At 43.9% G+C, this 22,316-nt stretch overlaps 2 protein-coding genes across 6 annotated transcripts; both read right to left on the bottom strand.

Moving 5' to 3' along the window:
• Positions 1–247: 247 nt before the first annotated feature.
• On the bottom strand, positions 248–6,121 carry LOC133412819 (tumor necrosis factor ligand superfamily member 10-like). Its single transcript, XM_061696482.1, has 6 exons — positions 5,973–6,121; positions 3,910–4,038; positions 3,307–3,352; positions 3,100–3,222; positions 2,090–2,340; positions 248–1,108 (listed from the first exon to the last, which is right to left on the bottom strand). Exons 1-6 carry the CDS (start codon positions 6,087–6,089, stop codon positions 899–901), a joined length of 876 nt encoding a protein of 291 aa, XP_061552466.1. The 5' UTR covers positions 6,090–6,121; the 3' UTR covers positions 248–898.
• A 6,635-nt stretch (positions 6,122–12,756) lies between these two features.
• On the bottom strand, positions 12,757–18,858 carry nceh1a (neutral cholesterol ester hydrolase 1a). 5 transcript variants are annotated; one of them, XM_061696187.1, is made up of 8 exons: positions 18,777–18,858; positions 16,719–16,926; positions 15,783–15,836; positions 15,440–15,683; positions 15,275–15,344; positions 15,027–15,198; positions 13,831–14,149; positions 12,757–13,603 (listed from the first exon to the last, which is right to left on the bottom strand). In XM_061696187.1, the coding sequence occupies exons 2-8, from the start codon at positions 16,857–16,859 to the stop codon at positions 13,308–13,310; spliced, it is 1,296 nt and encodes a 431-aa protein (XP_061552171.1). In that variant the 5' UTR covers positions 16,860–16,926; positions 18,777–18,858; the 3' UTR covers positions 12,757–13,307. The 5 variants fall into 5 exon arrangements, with proteins under 5 accessions (XP_061552171.1, XP_061552170.1, XP_061552172.1 ...); XM_061696186.1 differs by lacking the exon at positions 18,777–18,858 and having other exon boundaries at positions 16,719–16,974; XM_061696188.1 differs by lacking the exon at positions 18,777–18,858 and having other exon boundaries at positions 13,840–14,149; positions 16,719–16,974.
• Between the last annotated feature and the right edge of the window lie 3,458 nt (positions 18,859–22,316).

Genomic DNA, 22,316 nt, shown 5'->3' with positions numbered 1-22,316 from the left:
CTCTAACGTTCGCTTCTGACTTTACCGCTAACATTAGCTTCCAACTTTACCTCTACCGTAAGCTTTGTTACTTCTATTGTCAACTTCAGCATTATCTCAAACGTTAGCTTCTGAAATTTGCTTCAAACATGAGTACAATGTTAGCTTCCAACGTTAGTTTACTCTTCTGCCTGTCGGACATCTACCAGAATCTTCCATCGTGCTGCTTTTCACTGTCAAGTAAAAGTTCATTACACTTCTGTTGTTGTTTTTTTTTTTATTTATTTGACAGAGGTGTTTATTGCTCTCCAGTGGACTACGCACCGGCAATTAATTGCCAGCATTATTTTATATAGCGCTAGCAAAGCTGCCATCGCTGTGGCAACCTTCGATTGTCCTTTAGCGCTTTATAATAGCAGTGGAGGACAGGTTCGAGCTTGTATCTGCTTCACTTTCTCAGGACCCGTGCATAGAAAATTGCTCACACACAAAAAAAAAAAAAAATGCAGCACAAACCAGCAGTTTCCCATTCTCAACTGATCAACGCCACGAAGTTCGCTACCGCCATCTGGTGGCTGAAGCTGACTCGTATGTAATTTTTTTTTTGCCTGCAACACAAAGTCAAAAACAGTCACCCAGGTGAAAGCTCGTATCTTGAAAAACGCCTAGGTTCTGGTACTTCTAAGTCATGGTACCACTGCTCTTAATGTTTGCTTGTATGTTAGCCCACCTTTTACCTGCCATGCAATTGTACAGAGCGCCGCAGTTCCGCTTGCCAGCTGTGGGGGGAGCCGTTAAAAATAAGCGGCTTGTTCTCACTTGAGCTCATTTTAGCATGCTGTCTGTCGACTGTAAACATGAACGCTCGTTATCTGGCGAGCGCACCCCGTGATGGAGGCCGTGGGTCCAGAGTGCGAGTCTAGCCCACCAGGAAGGCCCCAAAGTAGCTGGCCCTGCCGTCCGCCTCCACGGCGCTGGCGTTGCCGACGGCGACGAAGAGGCGGTCATCTGGCTGCAGGAAGGCGGTACCCGCCTGATTGAGGGAGAACATTCCGGGCTCTTGGCCCTGAGGCCAGCAGGCGCTTCGTGAAGACTTCATGAGCAGGATGGGGACAGTGTACGAGCTCATCTACGGAAAAAACATCCAGATATTTTTTATCCTCGTATTTAACAACTTTTAACTTCTTTTTAAAAAATATATTTATTTATTTATTTATTTTTGCTAATCTAACTCGAGCCATGTCGAAGCTGTCTTTCGTTGCAAAAAAAAATGTAAACAAACTTTCAAAACTAAAAAATAATATTAGCAATTACTTTTATAGGCATAAATTGCCTCCTTTTGTAATTTATAGTAAAAAAAAATTCAGAAAAATTTTAAAAATTTCAGAAATTTTTTTTTCCATCTAAAAAAAACAAATGGTAAGCGATTTTTAATAGCAACAAAAAAAAAATTTGCAATGACTGTCATTTTAAATTTTTTATTTAAATATTTTATGCATTTTCAAAATGAAATGTTTAGCTGTTATGTATTTATTGAAAATATTGATTTGATCAAGTACAGATTTTTCTATTTAAAAGAAACTAATGAAGGTGAGGTAATGATCATGCAAAAGTAAAATGGTTAAGTGTTGTATATTTTCTCTCTCTATATATATATATATATATATAATTTTTTTTTCTTCACAAAAATATCTAACATTGATTGTTGTTTAAAATGTGTAGATGTATTTGTTTAAATTCTTTAAAAACATTTAAAAAAAATTATTTTAGGCCTTGATTTTTTTTTTCAGTTTTTAAGTATGCAGTACATATATTTAAATGTTAATTTCAAAAAAATCCATATGAATTTGTACAGATTTTTATTATTTATAATATATACACTAAATATATTCATAAAATGTATTTTCTTTGACTACGAATAAAAAAAATAAATGTCATACACTTAAAAAGAAAATAGATGCCAGGTCTACCAAGGATATTTTATAGCTGCTTGTTGACGTGATTACCCAAAAATGTTATTATTTTTAAAAAGATTAATCATCAAATGGCATGTTGATGTTAAAAAAAAAAAAAACATTGGAAAAATTGGGATGTGCATCATGTTTCTGACCTTTTTATAAATATATTGGACGAGGTGGGCTCCTTCGTGCTCCTGGACCTGGTCGTGCTCCTCCTCCTGGTCCTTGTTCCAGGCGGAGGAGAGTCTGAAGTACGTCTGCGCGTAGATGTAGTAGAGACCGGCCCGATGCACCAGCAAGTCTCCTCCGCTCAGCTCCACGTTGTGCAAGAAGGACTGACCTCGGTGTCCTTCCCAAGCCGTGACGCGCTCGCCCAGGTAACCTCTGTGGCTCCTCGCACCGTCTGCACGGGAACCGCGTTCAACATTTGAAAGCCAAACCTTCAATTTCATTGAAATAAAACACTTTTTCATAGGCATTGCTTGCTTTTGTTATTTGAAAAAAAGTGAGTATTTTTAAAAACATGGTTTGCGCAAAAGAGGAAATTTGCAAAAAAAAAATTTTTATTACAGGCAAAGAAAATATATGTTTTAAATTATATTCAAAACTAATGTTACCTGGAATTAATTAACTTAAAAATGTAAAGAAAGTTTAAACATTTTTCATTTAAAATACAATTAAATAAATTCAGAAGAGCTAATGATCATGCAAAAGTGGGGAAAAACAAAATGACTGTTTAAAAATATGTCAAAAAAATCTTTTTAAAAAATATTTTCCCAATTCAGAAAAAAAATCTTTAAAAAAAATTGGAAGCTACTTAAAAAAAAAAACATTTTAAATGATGGAGGTGAAATTTTTTTTTTTATATATATTTTAAATTTGCTGTATATTTAATCATTTCAAAATAAACATGTATTACATTTGTTTTTATGATTAATTAATGAGTCGAACTCTAAACCTCAGAACTGGTGGAAAAAGCCATGAGAGGAATTTGAAGTGAGTGAATGTACAATAATAGCTGCAGGCTGGTTAGAGAATTAGATGAGATCAGAAAACTCAGGTCATTCTTCACCCCCTGCCAAAGTTCAAAGGTCACCAGAGGTGTTTAAGGTGGGAACAAAACATTTTCAACAAGTTCAAAAAAAAAATATGTTTCCCCTACCGTCTTGTGTGCGTGAGGATGAAGAAGTAGTAGTAGTAGTGGTGGTGGTGGCGGTCACGTGGGCGGCCGCGTCGGCACGGACGTGGCCGCCGGGTAGGAAAGGAAGGACGCCGGTCAGCTTCTCTGGAAAACCACACAGTCGCGCAATTTCATCGATGCAGAAAAGATCATTTGTTGTCTTCGTGTTAACACCTGACGCGCTCTTACTTGTCATGCCTGAAGCGATCTCCTTCTCTAATCTGGCCGCCATCGCCTGGAAGAAAAACCACAATTACGCACATTAAAAAAAAAAACTTGAAAAATTCCAGTGGGTAGCCGATGAATGAATCGACTGAAACTGTTACGATGGGATTCCCCCAAATGAGCTCCGATCGGAAGCAGCTTTCCGAGATTAGTGGTATCAAACGTATGGCCCACGGGCTATAACTGGCCTATCGGCCAGTCCAATCGAGCCGGTGGGGATAGAACACAAGCGGAATTTTTCAATAAAAGTAACTAGTTGCTCATATTTTGGTGACCATTTAAATGACCTTCTAAAATCGGCCGTTACTGAGGATTTGACGCCTGATGTCGATGCACATGTCGAGTTTAACAGTTTTTGAAGAATGGTTGACTAATTCCAAATTGGCCAAAGCACTCGGATCTCAAGTTTGCGCACATAAGTCAAAGCAAAAAAAAATCAGCTCAACGACGGCTTGTATCTTGAAGGCGGCACTGTATTTTAGGACTACAACGTTACTCCATGAAACTTACTCAGTAGTGCCCACTTAAAGGTGGGAAAAAAGAATAGTTATAAAAAGTAAAAGAAACCTTCTCGATGTGGTAGCGGAGTTGTTGCAGGACTTGCCAGCAGGGGTCACTCTTCTTGTCGTTGGACAGGAACTCATGATTGCCGTCCGTCAAACACGACATACTCCCTTCGGAAAAACTGTCCTGCATCTGTCGTGATGAATGTAGACCTTTATTATTAAGTATCTAGTTGAGGTCTTTAAAAAAAAAAAAAAAAAAAAAAAAGAAGGTAAAAACCGCTAAGGAACCAGCATAAATTCAGGCTCTGGATAAAGCTAGCAGTGTGCTTGCATAAACCATAAAATAAAGCTTTCAGTATGCATTTTATTTCATATTTTAGCCCGTCAGTGGATAAAGCTATGCAGGCCTCCGCAATAAGTCTTAGCGGAGGGTCAATGGAGCTGAAGAGTTTTTCGGGTAAAAGTGCAGATTGTATGTGGAGACCACCGAGGGTTCTTCTTTCCCAATATTCTGGATTCCAGACAGCGGTTAAACCTTCTGACATTTTAGCATATAATGCTACTATTATTTTTTTTTTATATATATATATTTATATATATTTAAATATATTTTTTTTTTTACGAGAAAAATAACATAATATTGTACTTTATAAATGCATATCATAATAACAATTAAATAGAATGTCAAGAATTAAACAGTTTTGTGCATCCTGATGAATTTAGTGTGGCACCCTCTGGTGTGCACGACTTGGCCACCGGAGGCAGTATAATACAGTCACGCAGACACAAATCAAATTTCACAATGACTGTAATTGACTCGGTAAACTGCGGTAATCTTAGTTGTTCCTCATAAAGGATTACAAAAAAAAAACATACTCTTGCCTTGTTGTATTGTCTTCGTTAGCTTGCCTATGGTGTTTCCGATTATGTGTTAGCATTAAGCTACCGGACTTGAAGGCAAACTTACTTGGTTGTTTTGAATGCACAAGGTGTAACGCTCTTTTGTTTGATGTCGAGTTCGACAGTAAACCTCAACTGGTTAAAGCTCGTTTTTCAAGAATCCGTCACTATTTGCCGAAGTGCTACGACTGCTTGTTGTGAAGTGAGTTGAGGCACTCGTAGCTCACCAATCAAAGCAAAAACAAACCCCCCCCAAAAAAATGTCCGAACAACAGCCCGTATCCCGAAAAACTCGAGTGGGTTTACTCATATGTCAAGGCACCACTCTATAACGATATTGTGGTATAAACTGTCTATAAAAAAAAAACTGCATTAGTCTTTCCTTTAGCATATGGGTGTCAAACTCAAGGCCCCGGGGGCCAGATCTGGCCCGCCACAAAATTTGATGCTAATCATGTGTGTCAACTTCCATGATTCTTGCTAAACTACGTACAAAATTTCAAATTGTCCTATGTCATAAATAATCGTAGAAATCTTTCAAGCAGGTTTTTTTTTTTCTTTTCATACCATACCCCCCCTTTGAACAGAAACTGAAACAAGAGTTGAACAACCCATTATCCTTGACTTCAGATTTCAGAACTAGTTATCCATCCATTTGCTGTGTATATGTAATAATATGAGGCGATTAAACATGAATGGTTTCGCAGTCATAACGACCCTCCGAGGGTAACCGCAACTACTAGCCCGCGACAAAAAGGAGACGCGCAGATCGAGGCTGAAATCCGATTGGCCAAAACAACCTAAAGTCCACTTACTGGCAGCCAGAGTGGCCAAGAGAAACGCTACGTAACGAAGACAAGAGAATGTGGATTTTTGGGGACAATTTTGGTTGCAAATGTCAGGTGAGCAGAGAAGTCCTTGCTGGCCCTGACCTGCCGGCAGCGAATAGTAATTCTGCGTTTTCGATTTGAGAGGTCGCACAGGTGTGCGAGCGACGCGGCGAAAACCACTCGGGCCCTACTTCCTCCTATTGCCGACTCGAACGCTGCGAGCGTTCGCAGCTGCTACGCGTTCTACAGGGCGCTCGCATTCCTGATTGAGGAGGCGAAACTCTTGACACCACATTTAACTCGTTTACGTGCCAAGCGAACGGTGCTAGGAAGCAACTACAAGTCCCGCAGCGAGGAAGGAAGGAAGGAAGGAAGGAAGGAAGGATCCCCTCACCGTGTGCAGGACTCTGTTGAAGAAGACCACGCTGACCACCAGGGTGAGGCTCTGCAGGACCACGGCGGCCAGCACCATCAGCCACGAGCACCGCGGCGAGCCCCAGGAAGCGCTCATGTCGGTGCCGAGCGGGCACGACCGGTTGCATCAGGCGCTGAAGGGGAAAATGACAAATGAGGGCGAAAGAGCGACGAGCACGTGGGCGGAGGAGGAGGAGGAGGAGGAGGAGGAGGAGGAGGAGGAGCGGTTCGGGGCTCGCCGACTGCGCTGCCCTCTGGAAATGCGCGCGATACAAGTTGTGCGGAAAGTCCTCGCTTATCCTGTGAAAATAATACCACGGCGAGTCTGAGCTGACGCCCCGAGTTTGATCAAAGCACCCGAAGGCATCGTTCCTGCAACTGGGTGTGTGCGCGTGTGTGTTTCAGGGTCGTGAAGGCAGGCCCATTTTCACATCAGGATAAAAAAAAAAGAAAAAAGCACTTCCTACTATTGTAGCAGTGATCTACGACTTCTTGCCAAATGACCCTCTCCATTGTTTGGTGCGGTCACCATCACTACCATGAAGAAGATGATTGTGCGAGCGGACACGTTCTCAGTGGATATGAAAAGTCTACACACCCCAAACGAGACCATGATAAACCTTTTCTGAACTTTTCCCACCATTTACGTGACCTCTAACCTCCACGACGCAATTCAAAATAAGTGAAAAACTTTTGGAGAGGGGAAGTAAAAATTGAAGACTGAGATAATGTTGTTGCACAAGTGTGCACACCCTGTCATGACTGGACATGAGGCTGTGTTCTGAATGAACTAATTACATTCCAACTGAACCCACATCAAGTTCAGCTATTCCACTATCCCAGTTGTTTATTTTCACTTCTCCTCTTGAAAAGAGTTCATTTTACTTTTCAGCTGAGTTGTACAGGTTTTAGGTCACACTAACGGTGGAAAAAGTTGTCAAATAATTTATCTTGGTCTCGTTTTTTTTTTTTTGTCACAAAAAAAAACAAAACTGGTTGTACAGCCGCTGTACTGTATGTGAAGGTAGAGCCAAACCTAATAAGTCAGGGCGTCAAAGTTTTGAAGCGAGTCACTTCCGAGATCCGTCGGGAGCGAAGGAGGTGATAGGCCGGGAACGTTTCCCCTCGGGGAGAGAAGCCGACACCCTGAGAGGGGGGCAGCCCCCTTCCCCGCCACGCACCGTGGGAGCGAGTCCGGACGTGCGTTGCGATGTCGAAAACATCACGGAATGAACAATAACGCCGCCTTAAAACAACCAGCTAACACTGTCGCTCGTGCATGATTTGCGGCACCTGCAGCTAACTTGAGCCGTCAGTCAGCAGTTACAGACAAGTGTACACAAATCTTTTGTTTGTTTTGTTTTTTTAAGTCTTATTTGTTGCATTCATTTTCCCCCAAAACTGTTTCATTGTTTCATTCTTATCTATCTATATACAATTCATGAATACACATTTGTTATGATTTAGAGCCTTTTTTTAAATTTGTATTTTTCAATATAAATCAACTAAACAACTTTTTGTGTCAGAGCATTTACAACGATAAATTTGTACTCGTAATATTGCACGTCTCTCGCTCTGTTTTACTGAAAACATACTATAGTTAATAATATATACATCATAAATATAAACCGTAATTAAATCAGCATTGTCATTGCAAGTAAGAGCATCATTTCATTTTGATTTTCTATTCATTTTAAGTCAACTTATTTTTTTAAACAATTGTTAGTGTTTATAAAAATATATGAAGAAATCGTCTATGGAATATTATTAGTATATAAGAGTTCATACAGATGACTAGGGTTATTACTATTATTATTTATTAGTGGTGAGGCGAGCCATATTTTGGGTCTTTTTCAAGGTCTCCAAAATTCAATCGCATTTCAGAAGGGTACTTTCCAAAATGAGGTCATGGGCTCAGCCCACCCAAAGTACTCGACTTAGACTTTCCCACTGATCTCCAAGATCTGTTGCATCACAGGAGGGCAGTATTGATTTATTTTTAATACAGTGCTGTCTTCAGATACGAGTGACCCAACTTGCTAACTGTTATTCAGCTTGAATTTGTTTCTTTTTTTGGGGGGGGGGGGGCTCTGACTTGCGAGTACAAACACAAGATGCGAGTGCTGGATGGTGGCAGTGAACTCAACTCACTTCACAACCAGCAGCAGTTTGGCAAATAGGGAACAGTTCTTCTGTTTATTGTCAATCCCAGTTTACTTTCATACTAAACTGAGAAAATTACACTTTGCGTATTTAAAACAACTTTGCCTTAAGAATGCCCCCGCTAGCTTAATGCTGACACATAATGGAAAACACCATTGACATGCTAACGGCTAGCATAGACAGTTGTGTTTTTAGAACCATTTAATGCAATCCCCAAAAACGTATGACTACGTTCAGTGCAGTGAGTGAGGTTCATGACGGGTGAGGCACTGACTAGTCAACACTGCCACATGCTGGTTGTGGCACCGTACATACCGGACTCCGCTGTGCACTTTTACTGGCTTTTCTGGTCGATAACAAAGACTAAAAGTCACACACTTTCATTAAAGGTTTATTTGACGGGGCCGTTAGGGACGTTATTCAGGATTAGCTCTCACACTTACTATTCACACACACACACTTCTGAAAGGCTCCCATAAGGACGACTCAAACACTCTCATACGCACGAGTCTTGCTCTCATTAACACGACTCACCAACACTACTCATAAACCAAGATGGCGCCTACCAGTGTGGTCGCCTCGGTAACGCGCTCTCTAGTATTGTCTTTGTTTTTGTGTTTTTCGTCCGTCTTTGGAGACCTTACACGACTCACTTACACAAGGGGAGACGTGCTAACCATCAAGGAGGCTACTCCGGACTTTCTGTCACCAACTTTCGAAAATCCGCTCAGTTTTTTCCCCCCCCGAGTTACTCACCGGAGCGGCGTCCGCGGTTTTCGGCGCACGGAGGCGGAAGCGGCGCCACAGAGGAAAACGAGCCGGCGTTCAGGCGAAACTCCGCAAGAGAGGACACAGATTGGCGTTCCCGTCGATCCACCTCGCGAATGTACGCTCCCTACCCAACAAAACGGACGAGCTTCATCTTCTGTTAAAGACCGGTAAAGACTTTCGGACGTTCCGCGGCCATGTGCTTCACGGAGACCCGGCTTTGCGACGCCGTACCCGATGGCGCCGTCACGCTTCCCGGCTTCAACATTCATCGAGCGGACCGCGACATGGAATCATCGGGAAAAACGAAGGGCGGCGGGATATGCCTCCATATCAACGAAAAATGGTGTACGGACGTCACGGTGCTCGGCACACACTGCAGCCCGCATTTGGAGTCGCTGTTTTTGAACTGTAATCCATTCTACTCGCCACGTGAGTTTGCATCGTTCATACCGGCTGGAGTCTATATTACACCGCAAGCTAACACGAACGCCGCATTGCTAACGCTGGCCGAACAGGTCAACGAAATTGAAAAAAAACACCCGGACTCACCCCTCATTATTCTCGGGGACTTTAACAAAGCTAAACTCGACCACGAACTCCCTAAATACAAGCAGCACATCGACTGTCCTACCAGGAAAAATAATACTTTAGACCACTGCTACACGACGGTAAAAAACGCATACCGTGCTATACCTCGTGCAGCCCCGGGCTCGTCTGATCACTGCTTCATTCACTTAATACCGACGTACAGGCGAGAACTTAAATGTGCGAAGCCTACAGTGAAAACAGTCAAAAAGTGGACCAATGAAGCCAAGATGGAACTTCAAAGCGGTTTAGACTGCACAGACTGGAGTGTCTTTGAAAATTCAGCCGGCAGCCTGGATGAATATACGGACACTGTCACATCCTATATCGGTTTCTGTGAAGAGGTTTGCGTACCAACAAAATCATTTCGGACATTCAACAACAACAAGCCGTGGTTCACTGCTAAACTTAAGCAGCTTCGCCAAGCTAAGGAGGACGCATATCAGAGCGGGGACAGGGCCCTGTATAATCGAGCTAGAAACCAGCTGACTAAAGAAATTAACATTGCAAAGAGGATCTATGCAGCAAAGTTGGAAAAACAGTTTAGCGCGAACGACTCTAAATTTGTCTGGCGTGCATTCCAATCGCTGACTAATTACAAGCGACGATCGCCCCCAAGCTGAGAACAATAGCACACTAGCCGACGACTTGAATTCCTTCTATTGCAGATTTGAAAAGGACAGTTTCACTCCACACACCCGCCCGGCCGCACCCGCGACCACAACCGCACCTCTGACTTCTGCGTTAACCATCCATGAACAGGATGTGAGACGCATCTTCAAACAACAGAAGATTAACAAAGCGGCAGGCCCGGACCATGTGTCCCCATCCTGCCTCAAAGTCTGCGCGGACCAGCTCGCTCCAGTCTTCACTCAGATCTTCAACAGATCTTTGGAAATGTGCGAAGTCCCATCCTGTTTCAAACGCTCCACCATCATTCCAGTCCCCAAGAAACCTGCAATCTCGGGTCTGAATGACTACAGGCCTGTCGCTTTGACATCTGCGGTCACGAAGTCCTTTGAACGTCTCGTGCCGGACCACCTCAAGAGCGTCACAGGTCCCCTGCCGGACCCCCTGCAGTTTGCCTACCGAGCGAACAGGTCTGCGGATGATGCGGTCGACACGGGACCGCACTTCATCCTAGAACACCTCGACAGCGCAGGGACCTACGCGAGGATCCTGTTCGTGGACTTCAGCTCAGCGTTCAACACCGTCATCCCTGAACTCCTTTCAACCAAGCTTGTCCAGCTCAGCGTCTCACCTGCCATCTGCCAGTGGATTTACAGCTTTCTGACGGGCAGGACACAGCAGGTCAGGCCGGGGGAGGCCACCTCATCCGCACGCAGCATCAGCACCGGGGCGCCCCGAGGTCGTGTCCTCTCTCCGCTGCTCTTCTGTCTCTACACGAACGACCGCAACTCAGTGAACCCGACTGTCGAGCTCCTGAAGTTTGCAGATGACACCGCCGTCATCGAGGACGGTGACGAGTCCGCATATCGACAGGAAGAGGAGCGGCCGGAGCTGCGGTGCGGCCGACGCGACCCGGAGCCGAACACGCTCGAGACGGTAGAGATGATCGTGGACTTCAGGAGGCATCCTTCGCCACAGCTGCCCCTCACGTTGTCCGGCTGCCTTGTGTCAACCGTCGAGACCTTCGAGTTCCTGGGAATTACAATCTCTCAGGACCTGAAGTGGGCGACCGACATCGACTCCGTCCTCAAAAAGGCCCAGCGGAGGATGTACTTCCTGCGGCTTCTGAGAAAGCACGGCCTGCCACCGGAGCCGCTGAGACGGTTCTACACAGCGGTCATCGAATCGGTCCTGTGTTCTTCCATCGCAGTCTGGTTCGGCGCCGCTGCAAAAAAGGACAAACTCCGACTGCGACGGACAATCAAAACTGCTGAAAGGATTGTCGGTACCCCCCCTACCCACCATTGAGGACTTGCACGCTGCCAGAACTAAGACAAGGGCGTGCAAAATCCTCTCGGAAAAAAAAGTGTTCTGTAAATTGACTGTCTGTTGTACTAGAGCGCCTCCAACTACCGGAGACAAATTCCTTGTGTGTTTTGGACATACTTGTCAAATAAAGATGATTCTGATTCTGATTCAAACACTCCCATTAACACTACTCAAACACTTGATAGACTTTATCTATCTATCTATCTATCTATAATCTAATAGATAAAGATAGATCAAACGTATCTATCTGTAGTTATGTCTATAACTATTTGTCAAAATGTATCTATCTATAATCTATCTATCTGTGTAGATCTATATTTTTCTAGATCTGTAGTTGTCTAAATTTATCTATCTATCTTAAAATAAATCTCCCAAGATTTTTTTTTTCCCCCTCAAGCATGTACGCGAGCATTTGAGATGGAAATGTGAAAGGATTTGAGTACATTTTATGAATAGATTTGACCTGCATGTGTGCAAACATTTGACGTGTATGTGAGCGTGTATTTAAAAGTTAAAAAGTAAGTGGTTTCAGTGGTCGGCCAATCAGAAGTCGTGTCATGTATATGAGAGTGTTTGAGTAGTCCATATGAGAGCCTTTCATTAGTGTGTGTGTGTGTGTGTGTGTGTGAAAGCATTTGAATAGTAAGTGTGAGAGCTAATCCTGGATAATGTCCCTAACGTTCCCTCATAGTTTATTTTTTTACTATTCACATGTAGCGGAAAGGAAAGACCACCAGGGGGCAGTGAGGCTCTGCATCACTTGCCGGCCCTGACCGCACATCACTGGTTCAGTGGCAAGAAGGTGTTTTTCCATTGTCCACGTTTCTTTTTCACGGGAAAGGGTCACGGTGGATGTCACGTTAATGACCAGCAGAGAGCAGCAGAGAGCAGCAATGCACCATTTTTGAATCAGTAGCAAAATCGGTTTGCTCTGTTCCAACCAGGAAACGGCTGCTATGTTGCCACACAGACGGGACGAGTTGAAGGAATCATTTTACACGCCAAAACGGGCCGAAAAATCACCTTGAAAATAATTACAGTAGTTATTTCTATTAACCCTTCAAATGGAAAAGCTATTAGGCTTATTAATTGAAATGCAAAGCAATGCCCAATTAATATTACAACATGTAGGCACTTTTCAAGAGCGTGTGACTTAAACAAATAAATAAAAATAAAATACAACATTTTTAAAAAGTGCCGTACAAACCTGGCAAACCGCAAGTGAAGCAAGTCCTGGAGCAAAGCGATCCTAAAATAATACCATTTGGATTCAAGTATTGTTTGTTTTTATTTTTATTTGTATTTTTTTTTTAGGAAATCGGGAGAAAGAGAACGGCGACACACAACTTCCAGACGCATGATGCAGGCAAGCCACGCTAATTTCTACCTGCACAACTAGCTTGCCGAAAGCTTGTCAAACATGAACTAAGCTTGACGCTGCTTATGCACTGCAATTGATAAGACACTCAAAGAATTGTCAATATATGGAGACTGACATCGGAAACTGTGCCATTAAAAAATTAGGATTGTGAACGTGTTAGCATAAACGTGTATATAAATGGCCCCTTGAGTGAGATGACCTCGTTGCTGCTGAACAATGTTGAGCATTGTTTTCCAAAGTAACCAATGTCTCCTTTATTATTATCACAAACATATTTAATATTTACTGATGAGAGACGGAAATTCCGAGGATTTGGACAATTTTAAGTTAAACAAGGTCTCTCGACGATTAATGGATTATGCCAAATCGTTATCGATTGATTCGATAATAGATACATTGCCACGTAATCGTCGCACCTCTATTCGTCACATTCGTAATCCGGTTTGCATGAAATCATTACAAGTTGTCGCGCAGCCATCGGACGTAGTCCGCGAAGGCCCTCACCCCGACGTCGAACTCGAAGGGCCACACGGTGAGGGTGAAGCATCCGTGGAATCCGTCTCGGTGGTGCTCGGCCGTCACCTCCACGCCCGCGTCCCTCAAGCGGCGCGCGTACATCAGCCCGTCGTCTCGCAGCACGTCGTACTCGCACGTCATCACGTAGGCCCGCGGGCACTTGGCCAGAACCTCGCGTCCCGCCAGGAGGGGCGCCGCGCGCACGTCCAGCAGACCCGCAACTTCATCCAGGATTCCTACACGTCGCACATGTCAACAGTTCATATGTTGACATTCAAAAATGTTGAAGACCATATCTAATTAGCAAAACGTCCGTGTTTGAAAAAAATTCAAGGCACTGCTGTATGTATTCTACACATACTACAAAGCGCTTTGGGCACTGTGATGATGTAGCTAAAGCACTATGTAAGTGCAGTCCATTTACCATGTGCGTTTATATTTCAATATTTATACTTTTCCATACTTTCCATACCACGAGGCCCCTCGCCACGTACGGGAAAGTAGTCCTTCTGGTGCTCGGGAAGGAGGAGGGCGGTCCAGTCCAGGCCAGCCCTAAACTCCGGCGCAACGTTGAAGCTGTGCTCGTTGGCCAGGAGGTGCGGCTTAAGGGAGAGGTCGCCGCCCAGGTACTGCAGCCAAAACTGGACCATGAGCGGACGGTTGAGGATGACCATGTCCCGGTTCTGCTGATAGGACGGCGTGTTGAAGTCCAAAGCCTGAAGCGCCGGGTAGATCAAAGCTTGGACGCTGAACTTCACCCTCACGCTGTCGTCCATGGCAATCTGGGAAAACAACAACAACAACAACAACAACAACAAAAAGACACAGCCATCAAATGAAGAAGGAAAAAAATATATGCATTTTTTTTCCCCCCAAAGTATTGAAAATCACTTCCATTAAATATTAGTTAGAGCTATTGTAAGTTTGTTCCCAAAATTAAAAAAATATTTTTTTGTCAAATTCTAAGAAGATTTCAACAAAATAAAAGATACATTTAAATACTTACATGTATTTTCTCCCAAATTTAAAACAAAGAAATTCAAGAAATTCCAAAAATATTTTCTCCAATATTTAAAAAACAAATCCCATCTTAGTCAAATATTGAGAAGATTTCAACAACAAAGAAAAACAAACAAAATTTTTTTTTTCTAATGTCTGTTTTTCAATATAGAAAAAGTCTATCCATCAAATTTTAGAGGATTTAAATAAATCAAAAGTTCCCTGAATTGGAAAAAAAATAAAAATAAATTCAACACTTCAAAAGAATTCAAAAAAAGAAAAATGTAAATAATTTGAGTGTTATCTTTAACATTTCTATTTCAATGAAATTATAAACAATATGTATTATATTTACTTCCTCTCATTAAAAAAAAAAAAATTCATCCCCATCTGATCTTGAGGACTACATTTTTTTCCCCAAAAAGACAAAACTATCTTTTGATTTTGATTTCCCAGAATTCCATCGCTATCAAGACAGATTTCATTAAAAATTAAGATTTTTTTCCCTAAATGTTCCATAAATTAAAACAATTCGAATTGTAGTCAAATATTTAACAAATCGAACTATTTTTAAAGAATGTAATTTTTGTAACACCGAAATTTTCGACGGCGTTTGAATTTCGCAGCCTCGACGGACGTCGTCATTATCAGTCCACCGACCTCCTGCGCGAGCGCCGCCGCCAGGTTGCCCCCCGCGCTGTCCCCCGAGACGGCCACGCGCTCGGGGTCCACGCCGTACTCGGCCAGCACCCCCGGGGACAGGAAGCGCTTGGCGGCCGTGAGGCATTCCAGGTACGGCGTCGGGAAGCGGGTCTCGGGATACAGACGATAACTTTGCGGGGGGGAGAAGATGTGAATGCGGGAAGAAAAACGGAGGCGAGACTTTGGAAGAAGTTTCAAACGCTTACTCGACAGAAACCACGACCATGTTGAGCTCTTTGGACATTTTGCAGCTGCCTCGATCGTACGCGCCGTCCTCTGTGGAACAACCCGCAACCGCCATTTTTCAATGAATGCCACAAACAAACAAACAAACAAACAAACGCACACACACAGTAAAAAGGCTGACTAACTGGCACTGCCGTAGGCCCAGCCTCCTCCGTGGATGTACAGCAGACCTCTCCTTAGGCGGCCCTCGCTGGCCGTCAGAGGCTGGTAAACGCGCACGGGGACGCCGTCGAAAGCCACGTCGCTGACCGCCAAGAACCCCGCGCCGGGCTCGGCCTTCGGCTTCTTCGCGGTGGCCTCCGGCACCTTGGAAGACCTTCGCGTGGCCTTGAGGTGGCGCCCCAAGCCCAGCCGTTCCATCACACGCACCTGGGTGGACACGCGGACACACACACACACACACTCACACTCACACTTTACTCATCATCTCGCCGGCTCGTGTATGCGTGACGGCGGGCTGGTTCTTGCCGGTGAGCGTGTGTGGTGTGCCGATCCCTGAACTATTGTACTGTTGTCTTTCACCTGCAAGTGGCGTAATGAGGAGCAAAGGTGAGCATGCTGACACGGCAATAGTGTGAACACTACTGACGCAAGCCGTATAGGCTTTGTCATGGTTAGACAGCAAACTGCTGTTTTCTTCACTTTAGATTCAGTGATTTTGTGGTTCGGATTAAAAACCTGAAAAACCGATCACACGTCTCATAGGTTTCTTCAATTGGGTGTAAAAGTGGTGATTAAAGTGCAAGTTTGCTCGGACTGGGCGAGTGCGCTAACTGTTTAGCCACCATTGTTACATCAGCAAACATGGAACATGTCCCCACAAATATTTGGTTCAATTGATTGTCATTGTTGACAGACAATATTAGAAATGAATATTTTTTAAATACAAATAATATTCACATGCATTACAATTACAGGGAGTCCTCGGTTTACGATGAGCTCGTCGTCATTATTGGAAGCGGTGGCGGTTCTCGCTTGAATGGAACCCCGTGTGAGGACATTTGGCTCGCTTTGTGGAGCGCCCGCGTTGACCAAAAGTAGCAGAAGTTCTCAAACTTGACCCCAGTAATTTTAGAGGACATTCTAATGACGCCATTCAGATACTTGTTGTCTTTCACAGAAAAGACGACCTGTTTTCTTGAGAGGATCTGCAGCTGTTTGTGTAAATGATAAAAAGCAGGGGTGAGAGGACGCAGCCCTGGGGGGGTGCCCGTGTTTGAGAATAGGATAGAGGACGTGCCCATTCATGCTGGCCTTTATTTACAATATGCAATGTGCCAAGTTATCAAAACGTGTGCTGTGTGTAATACAGTAAAAATTCATTTTTGACTTTTGCACTTAAGTACATTTCAGAGTCTGTAGTTAATTTACATTTACTTCAGTCAATGAGTTGAATTCATTTACCAGGCGTATGCCAGTCTTGAGGAGGGCGTCCAGTAGCAAAAGCTTCCACTGCTGTCCAATGGCGCAGGGCAGCGGTGTGCACGCGCAGTAGCGCAGCACCGCGGCCACGGAGACGGCGATAGCCGCCCACAGCAGCCACATCTCGGATCAGCCTCTCGGTGTTGTGCACCGCGGTGCTCCTGTGGCAGTGGATCTGGACCAGGACCAGCTGAGCAAGGGAAGCAAGTTGACAGTCGTCATTGTGGGCGAAAGGGAGGCGTGGCCAAACCAGTCTCAAAGTTGACAGTCGTCAATGTGGCAGAAAGGGAGGCGTGGCCAAACCAGTTCAAACACTTCCACGGTTGCCTGATTAATTATTACAAAGTATTAAACTTGGGGAAAAACAAAAACAAAAAATACACCACAGTCAAATGTAAGAATAACAACAACAAATAATAATAGTAAGGCCTCATAGTAAATATAACGTTCATCTCGCTTTTGGCTTGTTTGACGAGCTTCATTTGACTTCTCCACCAAAGTGCTTTGATTTGAAAAGGGACGAGGCGAGGAAACATCCGGGGACTTTTTCATCGAGTCGTCCTACACTCTTGCCGCCACATGAGGGCGAACTAGAGCTATGCAACGCAGGCCTAAATAAAACTCCAAAAGACATATATATATATATATATATATATATATCTATATATATATATATATATATATAAAAAGTTTGAAAAATAAAATATTTTTAAATATATATTACTTCATATTTTTATTGCAAGTTTAAAAATAAATTTTTGGATTTTTTTTGCTGTTTCATGGCAACTTCAGTTATGTGAAATGTATTACTTTGAATTTAGCAATTTTATTGTTTGATGTATTTTTTCATGCACCTTTGGAAAAACAAACACTCTTGCACCATCTTATCAGAGGGTATTATCAAATAATATAAATGGACAAAGACTATAATAATGATTAGTAAACGATGTGTAATACTGTGGCTGTAGTTGTACTGCATTAACGTGAGAGCTGTTTTTAATATTTTGACCCTCTTGGGTAGCAAAAAATGGGTTGTTGTTATCCTTTTTTTTTGTGTGTTCACAACGTAAATCTTTTGTCTTCACGTCTGGTCCACTTTTTTGTTTTTACAATGATGCCAACAATAATCGGGGGTAATAAAATGGGTGCCGCTCTTCCGCTCGCTTCAAGCTGTTTCTTCTTCCCACGGGTTGACTCCGGTTCTCCATCCCTGGCGGTTTCCCTTGTGAGAACATAAACAGCGGCGACGAGGACCTGACCCCTGCCACGGACGGATTTTCCAAAACAAGCTACAGCGAGACCGCCCGACCGACCGTGTCAGATTAACCTTTGGGGCTCCTGAAGGAGCTGCACTTAAAAAGTTACATACTGAAGGCTGTAATAAAGTCTGCTAAAAAAGGAATCCAATGACTTCGTCTTTTGGCCGCGTGGCGATGTCAAACAAACTCCATTCTGGATGTCGAGTGTATTTAGTGACCTCTCTTTGGCCTACATAATCCGCAGAAGTACTTCAACTCTTAAACATCCAGCATACTCACTGCTGCTGTTTGTATTTTGATCAAAATTTCCTGAAGAACACGATGATATATATGATATACATCTATTTAGATTTTGTCCGAAGACGCTAGGCCATAAAGAAAACAACATTTTAACAAGTTCAGCTTCAAATAATCATGTCATCGATCCTGGTTATGCTCGTTAGCGTAGTATACACAGGAAGTCGGCTGTCCTGTTTTCGGGGTTTGGTCACGTGACGTTCCGAATTTCGCGGATTGTCTAGTAGGAGTTTGTCAAAAAGAACAAGCCGTGGACTCCACCCCAAAATGGCTGCTTCAAACCAAAATGCCAGACTTCCGGCTCAACTGTGAGCATGGCTCCTTGAGACTTTTTCATGCGTCCTATTCCGATACACAATTTCGAGTCCATTGGTAAAACGACAATAAGAGTTTTTTTTGTTTTTTTTCCCCCTTACTTTCCAGGGTGTGCTGCTGAGTGACTTCTGTGGTCTCATTTAAAAACAAAAAAACCTGTTGTACTTACAATTACAAGCGAAAAAGACTTCGGCCTGTCCCAGCATGACGTGTAATGTTTGCGCAGCCATCTTTGTGCGGCCATCTTTGGTACCCTAAGCGAGGGTACGCGCTGCTCCCATGATCCTTTTCCCAAAGTTGGAGGCGGATGCCAAATATCTGTCCAAAGACGAAAGTCAGCGGAATGCTAAGAGTGTAAACGTGAATGTGATATATGTGCGTGTGCGTGCTGAGCATTAAAAATGGCGTCTCCCTGCAGTCTGTGGTATGGAAGGTGGGCCTCTCTGGTGTCGTTGACTAGAATTAGACTTAATGGCCATTTAACGTGACTAAACGCAGCAGGCTCGCAGCAGGCACGGTTTCGAATTTCATGCCGATGCACCGTTGTTAAAGACCCTGTAAAGTGAATTGAGAGACTTGTTTCTAACTACATAATGTATGTTTGACAATAATTGCTGAAACAACATTGGCAAAGGCTGAGAACAATGTAGCACTGAATTGTTGAGATAAGCATTAAACTCTTTTTCACCTTTTCAGTTGTCCGAATTTTTGGGGCAAGACTAAAACAAAGCCCAGGTACACACTTGAGCTTCTGGCATGAGTCAGCCCCCCCACTATATACAGTTGAAACCAGATGTTTACATACACTTTATATACGTTTGTCTGTTTCCAATTTTGGTCAATTCTAGCCGACCTAAAACGGGAAAAGTTCAGACTGATTTCATGTCAAGAGTACTGTAAGCGTCTTTTTAAGAAATGTATGGAAACATTTGGTTTCAACTGTACATAATGCTCTGACCATTACAATTGCAGTTTATGCAGTTGTAAAGATGCATTGTTGAACACTATGTAGTTTTGAATGATGAACTTTTTTTTTTTTTTTTGAAGGTGAGCTAACAGTTGTCGTTCTTCAAACAACGCGTTACATCTGAAAGGATCCAACAACAGCAGCCTTTTGTTTCCCGTCGGAAAGACGGCAGGCGCTCAAAACATAACTGAATCGCATGCTACCGTCATCAGCATCAAAACTGGATTTTAATCTTATGAAATCCAATTTTCTTTGAATGGGGCTTTGAAGGGGAGTATTATGTGACATGGGCTCTGTTGTGTATTATACCATTAGGAAACTGGTAAACAATGTAATTCAATTGAGTGAATTGAATGAAACGGGCGTAAGAAATAAAACAATTTGTGTAATTCTTGAAAGGGTCGTATGCTGGAACAGTTTTACTGTGTCACAGTGGAGTTTTTAAGCTTCCGCTGTGGTATTATAATTGAAGTCTATTGAGAATCAGACTTGATTAGTCGAACAAAACAAAGTTTCTAGAAGGGCGAGAGAAACAAAGACAAAAGACAAAGCACTAATTGTAAACAGGATGAGAGAAGTAAATCATTACATTATCCACAACAACGAAACATTAAATATGAGTGTTGCATTGAGCTGTAGTGCTACACCCTGTGAGGGAAGGACAGGACAAGATGGAACAGGACAAGATGGAACAGGACAAGGACAGGAGAAGAAACATGCAGGACAAGGGTCGTGAACCCGGCTGTGCAACTGAAGTGTGGTGGCATTAATTATGTAAATTATAAAAGTCTACAGGACGAGAGTATAAGTGAGGGGATACACAAGCGACTTGCATATTCATGAGTTATTTGTCGCAGTAAGTGTGTGACCCCACACCCAGTGAAAGAGTCCTAGGGGGGTGTCTTGCAATTGCTGAGGACCCCACCCGATCAATCGAGGGGCGGGATCAGGCCCAGGGGTCCACCCGAGAGCAGCCCGGCGGACGGAACACGTCCCACACCGAGGGACCCAGGGCGGTCCGCCGGCCCCATCGAGGCGCTCCGACAACCGGCCACCCAGCGGGGGCCGTAGGGACCCAATGCCACCCCCCCAGCCAATCCCCCACATTCCCGCCAGCACCCACTACCCGCCCCTGAGTGTGGGAGGTGCCAGCCGGCACCCGCCCCAGCACCCACGGAACATGGGCGAGTCGCCATCACACCACCATTACTCCCCAGGAGGTCACTCTAGTGGTTCCCCCCGACCCCCGAGAAAACCCACGTAACCATAAGAACGCACAAACTCCAGACAGGAAGGCCGACATTCGAAGCCAGAACCTCAGAACTGTGAGGCTCCGTCCCTTAAACCATGCCGTGTGCAACCAGCCTCAAAGCGTCGTACGGACGTTTGAAGACTTTATACCGCTAACGCAAATGCTCACCTCACAAAGTTGGGGAAAAAGCCATCCGTCCGGGCCGCGAGGGCTCAGAGGTCGGCAGCCGCACGGGGCCTGATGAGCACAACTGCGTGCCTCAGCCCTGACCCTTTAACTCGGCGATGCACAGGAGGAGTGAGGGGGGCAATTAGAGCTGTAAAAGTCATCGCAAGGGAAGAGTTGGAGGTGCGCAACATACAACCTCCACAGCCACCCACCCCCAACTCCACTCCAGTGAGCCTTTTCGCTCTTCCAAATGGGATTCGGATGCTCGATCAACCCCCCCGCGCTTGGCGAAGCTATTAAACTGGACGTGGGCCACCTGCCTCCCCGCTCGGCCTCAGCTGCTGCACGGACGCCGCGACACGATGCAGCTGTTGCGGCAACAACACGACTGTAAGCGGACATATGGCGCGTTACCTCCAGGATGCGCTCACAATGTTGTTTGGCATTTATCAGCACTGTAGATGGCGGTTTGGGGTTTCTTTGAGGAAATTTGTCGCTGGCGTGGGGGACAATGTAGTGGGGTGGGGGGGGTGGGGCGTCAAGGAAAGAGGTTTGACACTAAAATGCATCTGCACACCAATCTTGTCATCGTAAAAATGTCGACGTGAGAGCATCCACAAGTAATCGATGCCTCAGAACTCACAAAAAAACAAAAAGTTGAAGATGCAATGACTGATGACACCTTGAAGGATGAGACGTTCTATAACAGAAAATGATCCTAAGCTTACCTTAACCTACTCACCCGACAGTATGTGTGTGTATGCCACGCAGCTTGCCCTCTGCGCTATATGCGATGTCGTATCCGCGGCATGCGAAGCTTTCGGTGGTGTCCTCAAGGCGGGCTCATGTTTGCTTTGTGTGGCCGAGAGGTGCCGAGTGACGCTCTCTGTTGCATTTTGTCAGTGTGTGTGTCAGCGCCCTTCATCTCAGCTCATTTTTCTCATCGCGCTGATCCCTCTGGCACTTCTACGTCCATCTGCCACCATTGTCGAATGACCTGAGCCCTTATATATATATATATATATATATATATATATAATATATATATAGAAATATATATATATTATATATAATATATAATATGATATATATATATATATATATAAGGTCGACCTTTTGCAGCGTTAATCGCACTCTCGCTTCCAAACACATACATTTTGTGCTAATAGATTTTTCTGAAGACATTACCATGACATTTTAGTCCAAATGATGTCGCTAAGGGTTTCTGAGCATAGGGTCTGATTTACCAAGACAAAAAAAAAAAAAACAACATAATCTAATATAAAACAGTCAAGTTCTTAAGATTACCCAAATGACAAAAA

Source organism: Phycodurus eques, chromosome 14 (assembly GCF_024500275.1).
Source record: "Phycodurus eques isolate BA_2022a chromosome 14, UOR_Pequ_1.1, whole genome shotgun sequence".
In the NCBI taxonomy this organism is placed as follows: Eukaryota; Metazoa; Chordata; class Actinopteri; order Syngnathiformes; family Syngnathidae; genus Phycodurus; species Phycodurus eques.
Note: the sequence above shows the minus strand (reverse complement) of the source record. Positions and strands in the feature narration are given on the sequence as shown.

What these genes read in the sequence shown, in the direction of transcription:
- LOC133412819 (XM_061696482.1), bottom strand. Translation starts at nt 6,089, where the DNA reads ATGAGCGCTTCCTGGGGCTCGCCGCGGTGCTCGTGGCTGATGGTGCTG. An exon ending in GATCGCTTCAGGCATGACAA is followed by an intron (nt 3,223 to 3,306) that starts GTAAGAGCGCGT and finishes GTGGTTTTCCAG; the next exon opens with AGAAGCTGACCGGCGTCCTT. An exon ending in ATCCTCACGCACACAAGACG is followed by an intron (nt 2,341 to 3,099) that starts GTAGGGGAAACA and finishes GTTCCCGTGCAG; the next exon opens with ACGGTGCGAGGAGCCACAGA.
- nceh1a (XM_061696187.1), bottom strand. Translation starts at nt 16,859, where the DNA reads ATGTGGCTGCTGTGGGCGGCTATCGCCGTCTCCGTGGCCGCGGTGCTG. An exon ending in TCAAGACTGGCATACGCCTG is followed by an intron (nt 15,837 to 16,718) that starts GTAAATGAATTC and finishes CGCCACTTGCAG; the next exon opens with GTGAAAGACAACAGTACAAT. An exon ending in CGGCGGCGCTCGCGCAGGAG is followed by an intron (nt 14,150 to 15,026) that starts GTCGGTGGACTG and finishes TTGTTTTCCCAG; the next exon opens with ATTGCCATGGACGACAGCGT.